General features: G+C 49.9%; 1 protein-coding gene across 1 annotated transcript in view; it reads right to left on the reverse strand.

Moving 5' to 3' along the window:
* The window catches only part of LRRC75A (leucine rich repeat containing 75A), a 985560-nt gene extending 965480 nt beyond the window's left edge, over nucleotides 1–20080 (reverse strand). The window contains exon 1 of the mRNA XM_086954549.1: nucleotides 18955–20080. Coding sequence (XP_086810675.1) covers nucleotides 18955–19221 — 267 coding nt within the window. The 5' untranslated portion in view covers nucleotides 19222–20080. The remainder of the gene's footprint in view (nucleotides 1–18954) is intronic.
* Nucleotides 20081–23358: the final 3278 nt, after the last annotated feature.

Consider the following 23358-nt stretch of genomic DNA (forward strand, 5'->3'; position numbering starts at 1 on the left):
TGCTAGAAGTAGGTTGCTGTTGTTAATCCCACCACTTTCTGGTGCCTAAAAAGGACAAAGGCCTTCGTCCTATCATGGATCTCAGGTACGTTAATGGCTTCCTCCGGAAACCACAGATCTTCCGCAAAAAAATAACTTGCCAAAGAAACCCTTCTCTGGATCTGCTCCTAAAATCTGGAGCTCTCTTCCACCCAAAATTCGGAGGATCTCTTACAAGGTCGCTTTTCAAATTGAAAGCAAAAAAATTCCTCATGAAGAAGTTCTTACATTAACAAGAGGGGCAACCTTTTTTTTTTTTTTTTTTGCCCTAAGTGCATCGTACATTTTATAGTATGGTTCAATGGTTCATTCATGTATATGATTATTATTTTGCTTTTGATTATCATTCCTGTACATGATTATTGTGTTTGCTCCCCTTAAATCATTTGGTTACATTGTTTTGCCCATCCCTCGCTCACCCAGGTGTGTAAATGATCTATTAGATGCTCACCACTGGATTCAATGCCTATTAGAAGCCCCATCTCATTCATCTTTAGATTTTATTTTGATATGGACTAATATTCCTGTATATGATTATTTCACTTACTTCCCTTATATCACTACGCTCCATCATATAGCCCACTCCTTGTCCACTCAGGACTTATAATAGATTTGTTTGTGTGAACTATTTGATTTTATGATAATTATACTCCCCATGTTTGATTCATGTTCTAATTGTTACCTTTCCCTATAACTGTAAAGCGCTCTGATATCCTTCGGGATCTAGTCCGCGCTATATAAAACTTTATAAATAAAATAAATAAATAAACCAAAAAGACTAAATGTTTGCAAACAATGACAATTAATCTTATTGAGGGATATGGGCCTACACATTTTACAGTGGAGGTGATCTCTACCTGTTCATGGAATAATATATTACATTAGTATCCTAAAAAGTACTTATATATTTTGTAATGTAAAACGTTCTATATACATTTCTAATAATGTAAGAGTAATGAAATTAAAGAATTGACAAAGTAAAATAAGTTTAACATGTATCACAGATTTACCAGTGTCGGCCGGCATGACTTGCAGGTGGCATCCTGGTTCGGCACTCAGCCAGGGAATGGGGGGTTGGGCATGTTCTCCATGCAGGTTGTAATGCAGTATTGTGATTGGTCTGAGCGCCGTGACACAGCGCTCAGCCAGGGGCTGGAGGGGTGGGCATGTTCTCCATGCAGGCTGTAATGCAGCCTGCATGCAGAACAGAGAAAGTGTGCATAACTGTTTTGGGTGGCCCAAGAAGGCTGGCCAAACAGTCATGTGCAGTTAGGAGTGGGCAAACAACTCCTCCCCTGCCCTGCTCCAAAGCAGAGCAACCCTACCCACCCACAAAGGAAACACAAACTGATTTGTCATGAGTAAATGTTTTTTATTGAAATACTTTGTGTTCGACTGCATCACGATAAATGTTGTAAAGCGCTCTGATACCTTCGGGTCTGGCCAGCGCTATAAAAAAACTCTTGAATAAATAACTCAAAGTTATTATAATTTTATGTTTCCTTTACTTTGCACTGCTCAAAAGCAGTGGGACGACGAACCTTCACCATTGGTGTTTACAAAAATCCTCTCACATTGCAGTCACAGAAAAAAAAGGAAAGTGAATTATGTGACAATCTTGGTAGGGTGCAGGTGTGTGACAGGCTGCAGCATGTCATATTTTTGTAATACATAACAAAACATAAATACCTATAATTAACTGTACGCATTCAGCAGTTAGGAAAGCAAAAATGAAGCAATTTGTTTTGTAATTCTGAAGAGTGATGGAAACAAACATTTTAATAGGTTCAAAACAAATGATAAATATTCACTGAAATACGATTTCCAATCATTTGAACAATATAGTTTTATTGGTAAAACTGTACCTCTGTTTAAAAGTGTTGGCCATTTCAATGGAAAACGGGCTGTCTGTAAATGACAATGCGCTACCACACAATGCTTTATTTTAAAAAATGACCCACCTCATGCCCATTAACCCCTTCCCTGCTGCCGTCGGCCGTTGCTACTACCTTCGTATTGCTGCGCACTTCCAACGGCCAACAAGGCCCCGCCCGCACAAGAGAACGCCCGCACCGTGGCGGAATTACCGCCGCGTTTAACGGGTTAAAGCTATATGGTTTGCAAACGTTTGTCGTTCTAAACATTTCGTCGTGATACTGCAAAGTTTGTGAACCACTGGTCTAAAGTAATGTCGTCTTAAGAGGTGGCAATATTTTGTAATGCGCCAGCCAAATAACAACTGTTGCACAGCACAGAATGTTAACACCATTTCGTATCCATCATGAAAAGTATTTTATTAGCTTTTTAGTCTGTAAACAGATGAACATCAGATATCAATCACAAAGTGAGCACCATTATGAAAGGCTCATACATTAGTGAATCCTTCCAAAACCAAGATAATCTTATATTACTACTTTATGTAGTTATTTGATATCAGAAGAGTTTGAGAAGCGTGCTGACTATAAACAGGCACTCAGCTAACAACAAGATGGCCGCTTTAACACAGCACCAATTGAAAATAGTTAGGACCACTCAAGCTACTCCCACACAATATGTTTGACATTTCCCAATTCTTAGGGTGTTCCAATGAGTGCTGTAACATCTTTGGAGCGTAACACAGCATTCGAATGCATAAAAGCGTGCAAATAAAAGCAATGAGGACATAATGGAAGTTAAAGAGTAGCCACCTTTTCGTGCATCTCACCCCACATCAAAATCTTGCACTATGAGTTGGTTTACACTTCACATGTTGCATGTGATGTCATACACTGAAAAGCCACTGTGTTCTAGTCCACAATTCCCTGACAATGGCATCACATGCAGTATTCGAGTATCTGGAGGGATCTGAAACATATCTGGAACATTTCAACGCCTTCCTTAGACTATTTATTTAATTATGCAGTATATGTATCCGTGTACATGGAGGGTTGTTGCTACATGTGCACCAGCGCTATCAGTATTACAGAAGGGGACACACAAGCATCTGCAGCCCTTTCTGTTGTACCATTGTGTCCCAGGGATGCACAACCTCGATGCGCCCTTGGGGCACAATGTTTAATACAGCCCCAGGTGTGCAAAGCGCTATCCAGTGCTAACAAGACTAACAAAAACAACACATTAATTGTACCACTAATTTGGGTATTTGTCTAGCTTATATCGCAAAAGAGATGTTGGCTTGCTGTCATCCCATGGTTCTCTGATGCAAACGTAGAAGGGGTTTACTCATCTATGGTGGGGGAAACAGAAGCTTACTTATAGTTGCTTTTAGCCAATAAAATGCCTTATATACAACATCAGAATACCAACAATTGAATTATAAAAAATAGGAAATGTTCAAAGGGATTTCAAAACATGAAGGGGACAACAAACACTGTATTGGTCGCAATTGCGTAAGTGGGTGTGACAAGAGGCTTAGCTGTAGGTCTGAAAAACCCTTTTTAGGTGGGTTTTTCTCTGTCTTTTCTCTTAAGTACCAGCTTTTAGCAAGGTACCATCCTACACATCTGAGCCACTGAGCAGAGGCAGAGGCTCTGGGCCTTATTTAGATCTTAGTGGACGGGTTACACGTCATAACGGAGACGGATATCCCATCTGCCGAAATATAAACCCCATAGGATATCATGGGATTTATATTTCGGTGGACATGGATTTCCATCACCGTGGTGACGGAGAAACCTGTTCGCCAGGATCTACATCGGGGCCTCCGTCTGTAACTATTCAGTGAGACAGAACCACAGACCTGCCAACGCACACAGTGCACCTGTACGTCACAGAATATCAGGTCCCTTCACACGGTCACCCGATGAGGAGCCGATATCAGATGATGGCCGGGAAGATGAGCAGGAACCGAGACCGACCGACAGACCGACAGACAGACACACGGACATGAGCATCACTCTCAGCAAGCTTTTTTGAGGGGGGGATTAGGGGGTAGGGGTGTTGTGTGGGGAGAGGGCAGAAGTGCCTCTTAGAAGAATCTTGGCTCAATGACTCATTCCTCCAAGACTCCGCCCCATTCTTACAGAAAATGTTTTTTTAATTGATAGGTCAGGAACGTGCATTACAGTGTGGTCAATTTTGGATTCTGTCAGTGCAAAAGTAAGGGTAGCTAGTGAGAAGGGTCAGTGCAAGCCCAGTCTGACCAGAAGAAATGGAGGTGGGGCTGCCATCAGCCTCAAGTGCCTTGTGATGCACTGTGACTCTTAAGACTTGTTTAAAAAGCTCTGTTGTCAAGTGTTTTCTGAAGAACAGGTGGCTTGGCAGTGTTCTCAAGAACGCGTGCCAAGCCACCATGACATGCCAAAACACCTTTGTACTAAGAGATTAGTCTTCATGTAAACATTTGTACAAAACAATTCCTAGGAGGGGTCAGCACTGGTGGCAAACCAGGAAAACAAGCACATTTATGGGACTCAGGGCCTGATACACAATGAATCAGGTCACAGTGCCAGTCTTTGCATAGGGCTGCATCGAGCCTCGCCCGTTCTCACATTCTTTAAAGGGGCAGTACACTAACCGCAACCCTCGGTTGCATCAATAATAATAATGGGGTGGGTACCTGTTTGTTACTCACTTTGAATTACTGTGAATGCTGGAATTTAAGCCTCCATGGGACAAACAATCTCTATCCCAGCCTTCTCATTCGCAGGGGTCGCAACGCCACAGGAAGTGGCAGACTGTGAATGTCACATGGGGACAACGAGGGCCGCTGACTGTGGCTGCTGATGTCAGCCACAAGCACAAAATTGTTAATTGTTATCAATTTATAGTTTGCCAATGAAAGACACAAAAACGGTCGCAAGACATGTATGCATGCTACCACGAGCCACAAGAGGGGAGAAGCAGCCAGGGGCCTAACACAGGCCCCTGCCGTGCAGGGGCGGGGCCAGTACTTTAATTGCCCCTCAAACCGATAGGGGACCCCATTCAGCCCAAATGTCAATGTATATCTGTGAGAAATGGAAGACTCAGGGGCCCCTCGTCACATTCAGCATGGGGCCCCCAAAATTTGGGGATACCACTGAGAGAAGCCTTTGCTCCCACCCCCCTTCTTTCCATCATGCAAGAGATCACAATGTGTGTAGTTATTTGTATCAATTACAAATTACTTGCGTGCATTGCGCCAGTTGCAAAGCGCCTGCAGATGCACAGACTTGAGTGCATCAGGCCCGAGGGTGTTGAAAGCCCTCCACACGACTGTGCAGAAAAGAATGCTTATTTCACAGCCTGGGAAGCAAGATCTGGAATAAAGACGTGCAAAGCACAGTGACCCACTGTTACCACGTTCAAGGCTTTCTAGTAAGCAACTATTGGGAATATGTTACTCTGTGCTCTGTAAACACAAACATTTTAAAGGGATCACTTTACGCAAAGGACTGGTTTCTTACCAGATATTAATGTAAATAAAAAGCTGAACTCTTTCACCTTAAAGGTTGTCTTCAGATCAGGCAGAAGCCACCATTAAGGCACAGATGTATCAGAGGGTTTTAACCATTCTGTGTCTATGAGAAAATGTGTTTGTACATATGGCGCCGAGCGCCTTGCAGTTGCTCCATGGCCCAACCACAGCTGATCTCAGCATCTTGAAGTTGTTGGTTTCGGGTCCCAGCCACATGTATTCTTAACGCCTAGACTCTTTGGGGCAGATTTACAAGCCCCTTGCGCCTCTTTTACGCCGCCGTTGCATCACTTTTGTGACGCAGCGGTGGCGCAAAAGGTGCGCCATGCTGCAGGGTATTTACAACGTGACGCTTCTGGGAGATGTGTCACGTTGTAAAGCCCTGCACCACATGTAGGCGTTCCTGCGCAGGGGGGGCGCAGGATTGACGCAGCATTGTACAGATAGGGCCCCCTAGAGCATTGCTGGAGATGCGTTGCTCTTGCGCCGCAAGACCAGCAATGCGCCGCCTTTACGGCACAGATGCGTGACGCATCTGTGCTGTTTTTGCCTTATTGTGCGCCTCATTGTAAATGCGGCGCATCCACGGTGGCGGAGCCGTGGTGCACAATAACTGGCGCATCCCTGCTGATATGCAGGGATGCGCCAGTTATTGTAAATCTGCCTCTTTGCATTTAATAGTGTCCCGAATGTAGACGCTACACCAGGCGAATGGCCTCCCTATCTGCGTTTACTCGTGCTTTTTAACTAGCAAACACTGCCCTCCTTCTAAATTTTATCTCGTGTTTAAATGTAAAATAGATTAAATATTGGTGTGCTTTCGTCAGCACCCTGCTTCAAGAAAACGTGTACAGAAATTACATAATTAGATTTTATTACGTGGCCTCCAATGTGACAATAGAGCCATTGGTTTTCACGTCATATTTCATCACTCAACATTCACCGTCACCTGTTCTGTGACAGGTTTGCTGTGCAGCGAGTTTCGCGCCTAATCTTATGTTACTACTACTGCCTCTCTTCTGTCTTTTAAGCGCTACAGCAGCGTCATGAGCAGCACGGTGTTGTGGTACGTGGCAGGCTGCGATAAGGACGTGCCTGCCTCCTCCCATGTTTATTTTTTTTATAATGTATTTTTCGTAAGAGGGGTTGCCCACCCGAATCATGAACGTCAATTTTCCAAAATGCCACGGGTAGCGGAGGTGACATCACACGCAATTTGACCTCAACTGTCACTGACACACATGCACACCCGCTCTCTCTCTCACGTAAACACGCTCTCAACCACGAGCACGCATAAACAAACATTTCAAAGTATTTTTACTTAACTCATCTGCGATGGGGGGGAGGGGGGGGAGGGGGCATATTTCAGCTAAATGTTCTCCGTTCTTTATTACACTGACAGTGGAAATTATATGATTCACTCGCAATTGACTGAAAACAAGGAAACTGGAGCCACGACTAACGCCCATAAGGAGGAGCTACCCTACCTTTCTGAGACTGATGTTGTCACCTCTGAGGCCAGGGGTCGCAAAGGCAGTGTCAGGGGTCACAAGGGGAATGCCGGGGGGGGCCACAGCTGCTCTCACTGCTGGCAGCATTTTTCATTTTCGCTGCTCAAGCATTTTACCACCTGCTACCGCTGCACTATTTTTACAAATGTCCTTCACTGACCAATAGGTAGCCTGGCCAGAGAAACACAATTTAGACTTTTCGTTGCTGAATTCCACTTGGGGGATGATGGGCAGACAAGAATAAGCCAAAAATAAGCCAAAAGTAGCCAAATCATAGGTTCAACATAGGACAAGACCTGTTTAAAAGTTCAAACAACCATTGTGAAGGCCAAAAGATTTTGCCATGCTGGTGAAATTATTACTTTTTCAAGCTTATATCGGAAAAAGAAAAATCATGCTGCCACTTTAACAAGGATATCCTATACTGGCACAAAAAATGTGAAATATAAAAACCATTAAAGGATGAGGCCATTTTATGAGTGCCTTGTGAAGGCTTTTATTTGTGCCATGCATTTTATTATTGTTTGCGAATATGACGATCTTGAAAACCAAGCACTCAAATCACAGGCAGCTACAAAGTTGCAATATCACTTAAATACTTTATAAAAGCAACTTTAAAATGGACACCCAAAAAAAATTCACCCTCTAACTAACTGCAGCCCGAAGTGCAGATAACATAAATAATGGTTGTTTAAAGGTAATAAATCAATTTTAGAAAGCACCCTTTGAGCCAGGTTTACCACTGCGGAGAAAATAACTGTTTCCAGGTTGATGTGAAGAATGTACTCAGGTTTTCTGCAATCAATCATAGAGAAGGAAACCAATGGGTAAAGTGGGCTGAACCAATCCCTACGCCGGTGATGGGCAGAAGCCACACGAGGGTGAGATGGAACACGCTGACCAAAAGGCCCCAAATGTAGGTATATTATGATAATTTTGGGGGATGAAATAATAGTCTGGCGAGACTACTAACGCTGTCTCAAACGCCAAACTATATGTTGTCCTGCAAGGAGACAGCAGTGCCAGTAACTGGGACTATCTAGTGGTGTCTCCTGCCTTAGCTGCCTATGCAAAAAACAAGGATTCTGTCGGCTGTTAACAGCTATTTCTTATACACATAATTCAATTAACCCCCATTCACTGTGGCGGCTATTCCGCCGCAGTGCTAAGGGGGTGGGGCAGCGGCGGGCGCATGCTGGTGACGGAACCGCTCCGTCACCAGCTGCGGTTGCGCTGTGCTCATGACGGAGCGGTTCCGTCACGGCCCCGCCCACTCAATAGAACGTTCAGCGCAGGCGCGGAATCCGCACCGCGCAGGCGTTCCGATGGGGGCCGTGATGGAACCGTTCCGTCATCAGCACAGCGCGACCGCAGCTGGTGACGGAGTGGTTCCGTCACCAGCAGGGGAGGGGTTAACTGAGTTATTCTCTACAATTCACAAACATTAATGTTAGAGCAATTATATCCGTAAGGAACACACCAAAAAACAAACAAAACCACAAAAAAATCAAGTTGATGGGTACTAAGTTGTTTTATATAAGTTGCATCATTTATATATACCCACACATTAATAAGAAGCTGTCAACAAGGTGAAGTTTAAGTCTTAGCTGCCTAGCCACTAATAAAAACAGCAACTTTGCTTTAAACTCGATAAATACTTTTTTTCAGACTGAGTGCATGTCATGAATAAAACACAGGGCCTGGGGACTGATGACCCTTCTGGACCCTCCCCTTCTGCTGACAAGCCTGGCTAAGAAAATGCAACAGGAAAAATAAAGAGGCAAATTTGAAGAGAATGCCTTACATTTGTTTTTAGGTCGAGCCTGGGCAGCACAGGCGCTGCTGCAAAGCATGCAGTATTGGAGTATGGACTTGAAGCCCCGCCCACTCTCCGCCCATATTTCTTATTGGCTTGTGTCATTGTCCTTCATAAATGCTGGTTTCCGATTTGTTATTAGGCTTGATAGTTCCTCCTTAGTACAGCCTTGTCTGCATTTGTTACCTCCCATAACAACTGGACCTTTTACCTGGCTTGTTACACGGTCTGCGTTATAAGTCAGTGAGCGCTGCTTTGTTTATTGAATAATGGGGACAATGGCGGCTGCTTCTTGTATTTGCATTGCGTCAACACAGGACAATGGCAGCTGCTTCTCGTATGGAGCGCTATGACGCTCTAACTTTAAAAGTGGCTGCCCCCTCCCCCCCGAGGACTCAAGGAACAGTGGCAGATGCTTATTGTTTTTTAATACTTTTGAGCTGAACGCGGCATCCGCTTCAGGGACACCACACTCTGTTTAATTTTTGTTTTTTTACTTTAATGGTGAGCGCGGCAACCGTTTCAGGGACACCGCGCTCTGCAATACAATAGGTTTCGCTTTTGCCAAACTTTGACCTTTTAGTATTGTAAATGAAAATGCCTTTTATTATTATAAAAGGCATTGCCATTTGCAATGCCAATAGCTAAAAATCTCACAATTGCGAGACCTATTGCATTACAAATGCTTGTTTCCTTAATCTCCCGGATGCTCTTCAAGTGGGGGATGACACTTGTATTTCTATTTAGCCCAATGTAACATCAGCACTACAAGTACCAGAATGCAAAGGGGGGAAAACTAATTTGTAAATATGGTTAATTCATCAAAAATGATGAAAATGTTTCGGCGAGCAGGGCTGGGTGAAATATATATATAAAATATATGGCATTTGAAGAAGCTTGAAAAACATTTTATTAAGCGAGAGTGCCTCTGCGAGTTTCATGCTGCCCTCCATGCAAGCCTATCTCAGAGAGGCGCCCCGGCTGCAGAATGAAAGTCTCTTGTATTGGTTAGTGCCTGAAAGCTGGCACCGGCAATGTAAAGCGCTGCTTTGAACATTATAGCCAGTCCTGCAAAGTCAATGTAGGCCAGACTTACTCTTTCAAAGCCTGCACGTGCATCAATAACTCGTTCGCACTTTGAAAAGGGTCTGATTATTAATTTTCTGTACAGGCCTGCCTGGGGGAGAGGATGCTCGACTGAGTAGTAACAAGGAACGGAAACCATATGCACCCAGGCGGGGCAGAGAGGGCCCCGGCTACGCTCGTCAAGAACCAGAAAAAGTAATCCACTCCAGGCGTAAACCTTATATACAGACTCAGAGAGTAATAAGCCGTAGGCGTAAACCTTATATACAGACCAACTGAGCTTAATACACTCCAGGTGTAAACATTATATACAGACCCACTCAGTTTAATATGCTCCAGGCGTAAACCTTATATACAGACCCACTGAGCCTAATACACTCCAGGTGTAAACATTATATACAGACCCACTCAGTTTAATATGCTCCAGGCGTAAACCTTATATACAGACTCGCTGAGTGTAATACGCTCCAGGAGTGAACTTTATATACAGAGCAGCTGAGTCTCATGGCTCCAGGCGTAAACCTTATATACAGACCCACTGAGCCGAATACGCTATAGGCGCAAACATTATATACAGACCAGCTGAGTCTCATAGCTCCAGGCGTAAACCTTATATACAGACCCACTGAGCCGAATACGCTCCTGGCGCAAACATTATATACAGACCAGCTGAGTCTCATAGCTCCAGGCGTAAACCTTAAATACACACCCAATGAGTCTCATGCGCTCCAGGGATAAACATTATAAACAGATCTGCTGAGTGTAACACGCTCCGGGCGGCAACCTTATATACAGACCCGCTGAGTGTAATACGCTCCAGGCGTGAACTTTATGTACAGACCCGCTGAGTGTAAGACGCTCCAGGCGTAAACTTTATATACAGACCCGCTGAGTGTAAGACGCTCCAGGCGTAAACTTTATATACAGACCCGCTGAGTGTAAGACGCTCCAGGCGTGCACTTTATATACAGACCCGCTGAGTGTAAGACGCTCCAGGCCAATACGCTCCAGGCGTGCACTTTATATACCGACCTGCTGAGTGTAATATGCTCCAGGCATAAACCTTAAACACACACTCATTGAGTCTCATACGCTCCAGGGGTAAACCTCATATACAGACCCGCTGAGTGTACATCTCCAGGCTCTCTCCCCAGCCACCCCACTCCCCCACACACACTTTCCAATGGTAGTCATTTGGCTCCATCACGTAGACACAGGGCAGTGGTCTCACTGGGTGACTTGTTTTGATGTGTTCATTCCGCGTCTGTGGACTAATTAGCTGGTGAGAAGTAAATCAGAATTTGATGGTGGATTGTGTAATTTCTGTGAATTATGGGATATAACTCAAGTGTGACAACACCTCCGAGAAGGATGGGTTTTTAAACCCACTAAAGTGTGTCGGTGGCACAGTTACTGGCACAGTAATCGCAGCAGACACTCCGCGCCGAGGCTTGCGTCATCATCTGTGGCGGGTCTTGGGACCCAGAGCCCTGTACTGTCAGAGTTGGAGGAGGGTCACCTTCAAAAGAGATTTGACAACAACCCTACCCCAGATTGGCACAGGCGCCCACGAAACAACTAGGCACCCACTGCCCGATGCAGGAAACGAGCAGGGGCAAAGGGGGGAGGTCAATACCTCAATACAGGGCAAACTCGCTTTAAAAATAACAACTCGTATGTTTCACGAACTTTGAGCATTGGTTCTCTGGAGCATGAGCTCACTGGTGAGTTCTGTCGCTCTGTAGCGTGTTGGGGATGACGCCGCGTGGGGGTGGAGGCTTGACCAGTACCAATGCCCCCACGGGAGACCTCTGGCGGCAAGCCTCAGGGCAGGGGAAGGTAAGGCCCGGCGGAACTGTTCCACTCCGAATCTATGGGTGTCTCACCAGGAGATCTGTGAATGTCACTCACAAATGAGAAGATAAGGAGCAAGGTCCTGTCCCACCGGGAGATCGGTGAATGGCACCCAAAGATGATAAGATAAGGAGCAGGTTAATGTCCCACCAGGAGGTCATGGAATGCCACCGAAAGATGATAAGATAAGGAGCAGGTTACTGTCCCGCCAGGAGGCCAGGGAATGCCAGGTACAATAAATGATATATGGGGTAATATTACTGCCCCATCAGCAGACCGTGAAATAGCATCCACAAATGATAAGATAAGGAGCATATTACTGTTCCAACAAGAGATCTGTGAATGGCGCCCACAAATGATAAGATGAGGAGCAAGCTGCGGACCCGCCAGGAGATCTGTGAATGGCGCTCACATATGATAAGATAAGGAGCAAGCTACAGACCCGCCAGGAGATCTGTGAATGACGCCCACAAATGATAAGATGAGGAGCAAGCTACGGACCCGCCAGGAGATCTGTGAATGGCGCCCATATATCATAAGATAAGGAGCAAGCTACAGACCCGCCAGGAGATCTGTGAATGACGCCCACAAATGACAAGATGGAGAGCAAGCTACGGACCCGCCAGGAGATCTGTGAATGGCGTCCACAAATGATAAGATAAGGAGCAAGCTACTGTCCCGCCAGGAGATCTGTGAATGGCGTCCTCAAATGATAAGGAGCAGAATAAATTCCCGCCAGGGGATCTGTGAATGCCACCCACAATAAATGAAATGAGGATTAACGTTACTGCCCCACTAGTAGAGACAGGAATGCCATCCAAACATAATAATATTGGGACAATGTTACAGAGCAACCGGGAGATCCAGGATTTGTCACACACAAAATGAAAAGAATGTGGTAGGGCAGTGCTTCATTTGTGCTGGTGCTTACGGGTAGTGGATACCTGCACTTTGTTTGGGGATGGGAACTTTTATATTTTCACATGTTGGCCCAAAGCAAATGAGAGAGAAGTAGAAACCAGTGAAGGCGAAAGGAAGAGGACGATGGAAAAACATTGACACGGGGAAGGAGGGGGGTGGAAATAGCCTGCAAGACAGAGCTAAAAAGACAGTAAAGACAGAGACAAGCGGAAGAACGAGGCGTGAAGCGGAAGTGATAAGAAAAGGAACAATATTACTGTCTCACAAGGGGATCCGGGGAAGCCATCCACAAGTGATAAGATAGTCGTGAAGTTACAGTGCGATATCTGGGAGACGTAGGACTGCCAGGCCCAGGTGGAATGGGAGGGGACAGACACCTCGAAAGCCGCCCCGAGCTGTGTAAACAAAACTCTCGAAGGCGGAACATGAGCTGCTCAACACTGCCGCCTGCAGGCCCCCGGGGGAACTACCTGCTACTGGGTGTCGGCGGGACAAATCCATCTCCGTTCTCAGGCCAAGGCTGAACGGTTCAGTCCACAGATCATCGCTTAAAACAGTCCATGCAGCCAAAGCTGCGTGGCAGGAGGCGTTCATTTAGCGACAGGCGGCCATGGCGACCTCGCGGTGGTATGGTGGGCTAATGAGAAATACAGCAACACACAGTCACTGGGTTCCCGGGCCGACCCCTGAGTTTTCTATACTCACCCCTAAGGAGATGCCCACTCGAGGTTCCCACACTCACCATTGAGATGTGCCCACCCCGGAGGTTCTCATATCCACCCCGGAATTTCCAGTGTCCAAACCCAGGGTTCTGCTCAGCCTCGAGTTTACCAGAGTGGACCGAGTTTACCAGAGTGGACACTGCTCAGCCTCGAGTTTACCAGAGAGGACACTGCTCAGCCTCGAGTTTACCAGAGTGGACAACGCTCAGCCTCGAGTTTACCAGAGTGGACACTGCTCAGCCTCGAGTTTACCAGAGTGGACACTGCTCAGCCTCGAGTTTACCAGAGTGGACAACGCTCAGCCTCGAGTTTACCAGAGTGGACAATGCTCAGCCTCGAGTTTAGCAGAGTGGACACTGCTCAGCCTCGAATTTACCAGAGTGGACCCTGCTCAGCCTCGAGTTTAGCAGAGTGGACACTGCTCAGCCTCGAGTTTACCAGAGAGGACACTGCTCAGCCTCGAATTTACCAGAGTGGACCCTGCTCAGCCTCGAGTTTACCAGAGTGGACACTGCTCAGCCTCGAATTTACCAGAGTGGACCCTGCTCAGCCTCGAGTTTACCAGAGTGGACACTGCTCAGCCTCGAGTTTACCAGAGTGGACACTGCTCAGCCTCGAGTTTACCAGAGAGGACACTGCTCAGCCTCGAATTTACCAGAGTGGACCCTGCTCAGCCTCGAGTTTACCAGAGTGGACACTGCTCAGCCTCGAGTTTACCAGAGTGGACACTGCTCAGCCTCGAGTTTACCAGAGAGGACACTGCTCAGCCTCGAATTTACCAGAGTGGACACTGCTCAGCCTCGAGTTTACCAGAGTGGACAATGCTCAGCCTCGAGTTTACCAGAGTGGACACTGCTCAGCCTCGTGTTTACCAGAGTGGTCACTGCTCAGCCTCGAGTTTACCAGAGTGGACACTGCTCAGCCTCGTGTTTACCAGAGTGGTCACTGCTCAGCCTCGAGTTTACCAGAGTGGACACTGCTCAGCCTCGAGTTTACCAGAGTGGACACTGCTCAGCCTTGTGTTTACCAGAGTGGACACTGCTCAGCCTCGAGTTTACCAGAGTGGACCCTGCTCAGTCTCGAGTTTACCAGAGTGGACAATGCTCAGCCTCGAGTTTACCAGAGTGGACACTGCTCAGCCTCGAGTTTACCAGAGTGGACACTGCTCAGCCTCGAGTTTACCAGAGTGGACAATGCTCAGCCTCAACTTTACCAGAGTGGACACTGCTCAGACTCGAGTTTACCAGAGTGGACACTGCTCAGCCTCGAATTTACCAGAGTGGACAATGCTCAGCCTCGAGTTTACCAGAGTGGACAATGCTCAGCCTCGAGTTTACCAGAGTGGACACTGCTCAGCCTCGAGTTTACCAGAGTGGACACTGCTCAGCCTCGAGTTTACCAGAGTGGACCACGCTCAGCCTCGAGTTTACCAGAGTGGACACTGCTCAGCCTCGAGTTTACCAGAGTGGACACTGCTCAGCCTCGAGTTTACCAGAGAGGACACTGCTCAGCCTCGAGTTTACCAGAGTGGACAATACTCAGCCTCGAGTTGGACACTGCTCAGCCTCGTGTTTACCAGAGTGGACACTGCTCAGCCTCGAGTTTACCAGAGTGGACACTGCTCAGCCTCGAGTTTACCAGAGTGGACACTGCTCAGCCTCGAGTTTACCAGAGTGGACACTGCTCAGCCTCGTGTTTAGCAGAGTGGACACTGCTCAGCCTCGAGTTTACCAGAGTGGACACTGCTCAGCCTCGTGTTTACCAGAGTGGACACTGCTCAGCCTCGAGTTTACCAGAGTGGACCCTGCTTAGTCTCGAGTTTACCAGAGTGGACACTGCTCAGCCTCGAGTTTACCAGAGTGGACCCTGCTCAGTCTCGAGTTTACCAGAGTGGACAATGCTCAGCCTCGAGTTTACCAGAGTGGACACTGCTCAGCCTCGAGTTTACCAGAGTGGACCATGCTCAGCCTCGAGTTTACCAGAGTGGACACTGCTCAGCCTCGGGTTTACCAGAGTGGACACTGCTCAGCCTCGAATTTACCAGAGTGGACAGTGCTCAGCCTCGAGTTTACCAGAGTGGACAATGCTCAGCCTCAACTTTTCCAGAGAGGACAATGATCAGCCTCGAGTTTACCAGAGTGGACACTGCTCAGCCTCGAATTTACCAGAGTGGACAGTGCTCAGCCTCGAGTTTACCAGAGTGGACAACGCTCAGCCTCGAGTTTACCAGAGTGGACACTGCTCAGCCAGAGAGACAACGCTCAGCCTCGAGTTTACCAGAGTGGACAACGCTCAGCCTCATCTTTACCACAGTGGACAATGCTCAGCCTCGAGTTTACCAGAGTGGACAATGCTCAGCCTCGAGTTTACCAGAGTGGACAACGCTCAGCCTCGAGTTTACCAGAGTGGACAATGCTCAGCCTCGAGTTTACCAGAGTGGACACTGCTCAGCCTTGTGTTTACCAGAGTGGACAATGCTCAGCCTCGAGTTTACCAGAGTGGACAATGCTCAGCCTCGAGTTTACCAGAGTGGAAATGCTCAGCCTCAACTTTTCCAGAGAGGACCCTGCTCAGCCTCGAGTTTACCAGAGTGGACAACGCTCAGCCTCGAGTGGACAATGCTCAGCCTCGAGTTTACCAGAGTGGACAACGCTCAGCCTCGAGTTTACCAGAGTAGACAATGCTTAGCCTCGAGTTTACCAGAGAGGACAATGCTCAGCCTCACCAGAGTGGACAATGCTCAGCCTCGAGTTTACCAGAGTGGACACTGCTCAGCCTCACCAGAGTGGACAATGCTCAGCCTCGAGTTTACCAGAGTGGACAACGCTCAGCCTCGAGTTTACCAATGGTCACTGCTCAGCCTCGAGTTTACCAGAGTGAACACTGCTCAGCCTCAACTTTACCAGAGTGGACAACGCTCAGCCTCGAGTGGACAATGCTCAGCCTCGAGTTTACCAGAGTGGACAACGCTCAGCCTCGAGTTTACCAGAGTAGACAATGCTTAGCCTCGAGTTTACCAGAGAGGACAATGCTCAGCCTCACCAGAGTGGACAATGCTCAGCCTCGAGTTTACCAGAGTGGACAACGCTCAGCCTCGAGTTTACCAGAGAGGACAATGCTCAGCCTCACCAGAGTGGACAATGCTCAGCCTCGAGTTTACCAGAGTGGACAACGCTCATCCTCGAGTTTACCAGAGAGGACCCTGCTCAGCCTCGAGATTACCAGAGTGGACAATGCTCGGCCTCGAGTTTACCAGAGAGAACAATGCTCAGCCTCGAGTTTACCAGAGTGGACAACGCTCAGCCTCGAGTTTACCAGAGTGGACAATGCTCGGCCTCGAGTTTACCAGAGTGGACAATGCTCAGCCTCGAGTTTACCAGAGAGGACAATGCTCAGCCTCGAGTTTACCAGAGAGGATAATGCTCAGTTTCGAGTTTTCCAGAGTGGACAATGCTCAGTCTCGAGTTTACCAGAGTGGACAATGCTCAGCCTCGAGTTTACCAGAGAGGACAATGCTCAGCCTCACCAGAGTGGACAATGCTCAGCCTCGAGTTTACCAGAGTGGACAACGCTCAGCCTCGAGTTTACCAGAGAGGACCCTGCTCAGCCTCACCAGAGTGGACAATGCTCAGCCTCGAGTTTACCAGAGAGGACAATGCTCAGTTTCGAGTTTTCCAGAGTGGACAATGCTCAGTCTCGAGTTTACCAGAGTGGACAATGCTCAGCCTCGAGTTTACCAGAGTAGACAATGCTCAGCCTCGAGTTTACCAGAGAGGACAATGCTCAGCCTCACCAGAGTGGACAATGCTCAGCCTCGAGTTTACCAGAGAGGACAATGCTCAGCCTCACCAGAGTGGACAATGCTCAGCCTCGAGTTTACCAGAGTGGACAATGCTCAGCCTCGAGTTTACCAGAGAGGACAATGCTCAGCCTCGAGTTTACCAGAGTGGACAATGCTCAGCCTCACCAGAGTGGACAATGCGCAGCCTCGAGTTTACCAGAGTGGACAATGCTCAGCCTCGAGTTTACCAGAGAGGACAATGCTCAGCCTCACCAGAGTGGACAATGCTCAGCCTCGAGTTTACCAGAGTAGACAATGCTCAGCCTCGAGTTTACCAGAGTAGACAATGCTCAGCCTCGAGTTTACCAGAGTAGACAATGCTCAGCCTCGAGTTTACCAGAGTGGACAATGCTCAGCCTCGAGTTTACCAGAGAGGACAATGCTCAGCCTCGAGTTTACCAGAGTGGACAATGCTCAGCCTCGAGTTTACCAGAGAGGACAACGCTCAGCCTCGAGTTTACCAGAGAGGACAATGCTCAGCCTCACCAGAGTGGACAATGCTCAGCCTCGAGTTTACCAGAGTAGACAATGCTCAGCCTCGAGTTTACCAGAGAGGACAATGCTCAGCCTCGAGTTTACCAGAGTGGACAATGCTCAGCCTCGAGTTTACCAGAGAGGACAACGCTCAGCCTCGAGTTTACCAGAGTGGACACTGCTCAGCCTCGAGTTTACCAGAGAGGACAATGCTCAGCCTCACCAGAGTGGACAATGCTCAGCCTCGAGTTTACCAGAGTAGACAATGCTCAGCCTCGAGTTTACCAGAGAGGACAATGCTTAGCCTCGAGTTTAGCAGAGTGGACACTGCTCAGCCTCGAGTTTACCAGAGTGGACACTGCTCAGCCTCGTGTTTACCAGAGTGGACACTGCTCAGCCTCGAGTTTACCAGAGTGGACCCTGCTTAGTCTCGAGTTTACCAGAGTGGACACTGCTCAGCCTCGAGTTTACCAGAGTGGACCCTGCTCAGTCTCGAGTTTACCAGAGTGGACAATGCTCAGCCTCGAGTTTACCAGAGTGGACACTGCTCAGCCTCGAGTTTACCAGAGTGGACCATGCTCAGCCTCGAGTTTACCAGAGTAGACAATGCTCAGCCTCGAGTTTACCAGAGAGGACAATGCTTAGCCTCGAGTTTACCAGAGTGGACACTGCTCAGCCTCGAGTTTACCAGAGAGGACAACGCTCAGCCTCGAGTTTACCAGAGAGGACAATGCTCAGCCTCACCAGAGTGGACAATGCTCAGCCTCGAGTTTACCAGAGAGGACAATGCTCAGTTTCGAGTTTTCCAGAGTGGACAATGCTCAGTCTCGAGTTTACCAGAGTGGACAATGCTCAGCCTCGAGTTTACCAGAGTGGACAATGCTCAGTCTCGAGTTTACCAGAGTGGACAATGCTCAGCCTCGAGTTTACCAGAGAGGACAATGCTCAGTTTCGAGTTTACCAGAGTGGACAATGCTCAGCCTCGAGTTTACCAGAGAGGACAACGCTCAGCCTCGAGTTTACCAGAGAGGACAATGCTCAGCCTCACCAGAGTGGACAATGCTCAGCCTCGAGTTTACCAGAGAGGACAATGCTCAGTTTCGAGTTTTCCAGAGTGGACAATGCTCAGTCTCGAGTTTACCAGAGTGGACAATGCTCAGCCTCGAGTTTACCAGAGTGGACAATGCTCAGTCTCGAGTTTACCAGAGTGGACCCTGCTCAGACTCGAGTTTACCAGAGTGGACCATGCTCAGTTTCTTGACCCTACGTCACAAGCGGGTACCAGCACTCACCTGCCTCAGGTGCCGGAGGAGCTCGGTCGCCTCATCGTGCCTCGCTTGCCTCACCAGCACCATCATATCCTGAATCATGCCAATGCGCCTGTGATAAGGAGGGAGGCTCCCCGGCCCAGTCTTTGCAAACTTATCACTTGACTTTGCCATCAAGGAGGCAAAGAAGTCGCCGCGGTCCTTGGAGGGGCCCCTTTTGCGGGAACCGAGGTGGTGCGGCGGGCTCTCGACCCCGCTGGCCTGGCACCCCTTGGTCTGCTTGGTGCCCATGCTGATTGAGCGATGTCGCCTCTCGGAGCTTCATCCGAGCCAGCCCAGGGGGCATGCGCAGGGTCCCGTCACTTGTGGGGCAGAGGGCCGCTCCAGGTGAGGGTGGAGTGACTCAAGCCCCCAGGTGGGAGAGGGGCCCACCAGCCAGGAATCAAACCGAGCTTCAGAGATCAGACTGCATCCGATGCTGACGAGTGGACCCTAAAACATCAGCCCACAGCTGGATCCAGTGCAGAGCGCCAATCCAAGCAGCGATGAGCAGATGACTGCAACTCAGGGGGGGCTGCAAACAGCAATGCCAAGCTGGCCCCAGTGCAGCCTGATGTTTCCAGTTAGCAGTGCACAGATAAACCAATTACAGGAAGGAGATCCACAAAGAAGTGAACAGCTGGACCCAGCACAGACAGGGCAATCCACGCAGGAGATCCAGAGCAAACACGTCGATTCAAGCAGTGCGCGCCTAAATCAACTGCAGGACAGCTATCCAAGAAGTAGCACACAAGTAGAACCAGCGCTGTCAGGAGAATTCAACCAGAAGTGCACAGCTGGATCCAGTGCACGGCGAGGAGAGTGCTCAACAGGGCAAAGCTGAATCCAGTGCAGGAAAGTGATCCAGGGAGAGGAGCACTTTTGAATCCAGAGCGCAGTGGGAAAGTAAACCACCAGCACAAGGCTGGATCCAGTGCAGGATGGGGACCCGGATCAACAGTGATGCAGATCAGCAGTGCACAGCAGGGTCACGTGAGGGTGGGGTTCCAGACAACAAAACTGCACAGCTGGATCCAGTGCGAGATGAGTAGTCAAACCAGAAGAGGCCAGTAGGATCTAGTGTGTGAGAGGGATCAAATTAACAGGGCACAGCTGGATTCCGTGCACACTAGTGCAAAGCTGGTTCCAGTGCACGGCGAAGAAAGAGCTCAGCAATGCACAGCTGGATCCAGTCCACGATGGGGAAAGAGCTCAACAGTGCACATCTGGATCCAGTGCGCGGTAGGGAGAGAGCTTAACAGTGCACAGCTGCATCCAGTGCGTGGTGGGGAGAGAGCTCAACAGTGCACAGCTGGATCCAGCGCGCGATGGGGACAGAGCTCAACAGTGCAGAGCTGGATCCAGTGCGCGATGGGGAGAGAGCTCAACAGTGCACAGCTGCATCCAGTGCGTGGTGGGGAGAGAGCTCAACAGTGCACAGCTGGATCCACTGGAGTGTGGGGCGAGAGCTCAACGGCCACATCTGGATCCAGTGCAGGTGCGAGGAGAATGACAGCCGCCCCGAGCGGCGGACACAGCGCAGCAAGAAGTTCCACAGAGTCCAAGGCGGCGGAGAGGAGCAGGCAGCAGAGCTCAGCAGCAGCCAGGGCATGGAAGACAAGCCCAAAACAAACACCCCACAGCGGGGTCCGGCAGAGACACGAGGAATCCACAGCCAAAGGGCAGCAGCGTCCAGAGAGCACGGCGATCCAGAGGCGCAGAGCACAGCTGCATCCGGGGCAGACGCGGGATCCGCTAAGCCTGCGGGCTGGCCGGAGGGCAGTGAAGCGCCGCCGCCGGCTGCGAGGCGCTCCTTGTGGGTATGGGGAGGGCGTGTCCGGCCGCCGCCCCGGCCAGAGAACTCCAGTGTTTACAAGCACCGCGGCCGCGAGGCTTCGAGGCTCGTCAGCATGCGCTGGGGGGGAGGGACCTGTCAGCAGCACTCAAACCTCCCGCTGAGTGCCAGGTCAAAGGAGCAGTGATCACTCCCTGTGCACACTGCCTCCCAAACTCCCTCACTACTGTCTGGGCACACTGCTTTACACCTCCCTCACTACTGTCTGGGCACACTGCTTTACACCTCCCTCAATACTGTCTGGGCACACTGCTTCACACCTCCCTCACTACGGGCTGGGCACACTGCCTCCCAAGCTCCCTCCCTACTGTCTGGGCACACTGCTTTACACCTCCCTCCCTACTGTCTGGGCACACTGCTTTACACCTCCCTCACTACTGTCTGGGCACACTGCTTTACACCTACCTCCCTACTGTCTGGACACACTGCTTTACACCTCCCTCACTACTGTCTGGGCACACTGCTTTACACCTACCTCCCTACTGTCTGGGCACACTGCTTTACACCTCCCTCACTACGGTCTGGGCACACTGCTTTAAATATCCCTCACTACTGTCTGGGCACACTGCTTTACACCTCCCTCACTACTGTCTGGGCACCCTGCTTTACACCTCCCTCACTACTGTCTGTACACTGCTTTACACCTACCTCCCTACTGTCTGGGCACACTGCTTTACACCTCCCTCACTACGGTCTGGGCACACTGCTTTAAATATCCCTCACTACTGTCTGGGCACACTGCTCTACACCTCCCTCACTACGGTCTGGGCACACTGCTTCCCAAGCTCCCTCACTACGGTCTGGGCACACTGCTTTACACCTCCCTCACTACGGTCTGGGCACACTGCTCCCTCACTACGGTCTGGGCACACTGCTTCCCAAGCTCCCTCCCTACTGTCTGGGCACACTGCTTTACACCTCCCTCACTACGGTCTGGGCACACTGCTTCCCAAGCTCCCTTCATACTGTCTGGGCACACTGCCTCACAATCTTCCTCCCCTGCTGTCGGGGCACATCGCAATCTGGGCGCTCCGCCTCACAAGCTCCCCCGCCCCCTGCAGTCGGAGCACACCACAGTCTGGGCACTCTGCCACACTGGCTCCTGCTGTCTGGGCACTGCCTCGCAAGCTCGCTCCCCTGATGTCTGAGAACACCGCGGTGTGGGCACTCTCTCTGCCTCGCGGGTTTCTGCTGTCGGGGCACACTGCAATCTAGGCGCTCAGCCTCACAAGCTCGTCAGGGCACACCGCTGGCTGGGCACCTAGTCTCACAAGCTCCCCCCTGCGGTCAGGGCACTCTCACACAGGCTCCCGCCTCGGTGCACACAGCTGTCTGGGCACACTGCTGTCTGGGCACTGCCGCGCACGCTCCCTCCCCTGCTGTCAGCTCTCAGTCTCACAGGCTCGGCTCCCTCGCCGTGCCTTCTGAGGGTCCATGTCGAAGTTTACTCTTCATGAAACTACCTGCCTGCAGCGTGGGAAGGGCCCCCTCAACGTGTCCCTATCAGAGTGAATCCCCCCCGAGCCATATCTGTGGACAGCTCCCGCCGACTTTCCTTTGCGTCTCTCTGGGGAACCTTCAGTGGCTGTACCATCTGAGAACGCCCATCTTATGCCAGCATCATAACATGCCCCCTCTGTGGCGAAGAACCCCTTCTGCGTGCACCTGTCTGACAGACTACCCCTGGTCGGAAGAAATCACCCTGAGTGCCCTGTCTGAGGCACGCACTCTCAGTGTCCTTTCTCTGAGGCACGCTCTTTCAGTGCCCTGTCTAAGCCACGCCCTCTGTACCCTGTCTGAGGCACGGCCTAAGCCACGCCCTCTGTACCCTGTCTGAGGCTCGCCCTCTCAGAGCCCTGGCTGAGGCACACCCTGTCTATGCCACACCCTCTATACCCTGTCCGAGGCTCGCTCTCTAAGTGCCCTGTCTAAGCCACGCCCTCTGTACCCTGTCTGAGGCTCGCCCTCTCAGAACCCTGTCTGAGGCACGCCCTGTCCAAGCCACGCCCTCTGCACCCTGTCTGAGCCACGCCCTCAGAGCCCTTTCTAAGCCACGCCCTCTGTACCGTCTGAGGCACGCCCTGTCTAAGCCGCGCCTTAAGCCACGCCCTCTCTGTAACCCTGGCTGAGGCTCGCCCTCTGAGAGCCCTGTCTATGCCACGCCCTCTATACCCTGTCCGAGGCACGCCCTCCCAGTGTCCTGCCTGTAAAAAGTCCCTCTCCGTTCTCTGTCTGTGAAGCTTGCTCCACGTGCCCACCCTCCCATGACAGGTAAAGGTTCACCTTTTGCCCGCTCTAGCTTTTGTGAAAAACTCTCCCTGTTTCGGGTCCTCCCTCAACGTCCCCTTGCTTGCGGGATGCTCGAACTCCCGGTTTCAGTAATCCTATGCTCCGTCCTGTCTGAGGAACTACTTCTCACCGTACCCTGTCATGGGAGCTTCCTTTTAGTACCCTGCCTCGCGAGAGCTCCCCATGTCCCTGTCTGTGGAACTTCCCTGTTTGGGAACTCTCCCTCTCGGGAGCTTCCTCTCCGT

This window comes from Lissotriton vulgaris, chromosome 2_1 (assembly GCF_964263255.1).
Source record: "Lissotriton vulgaris chromosome 2_1, aLisVul1.2, whole genome shotgun sequence".
NCBI classification, from domain to species: domain Eukaryota; kingdom Metazoa; phylum Chordata; class Amphibia; order Caudata; family Salamandridae; genus Lissotriton; species Lissotriton vulgaris.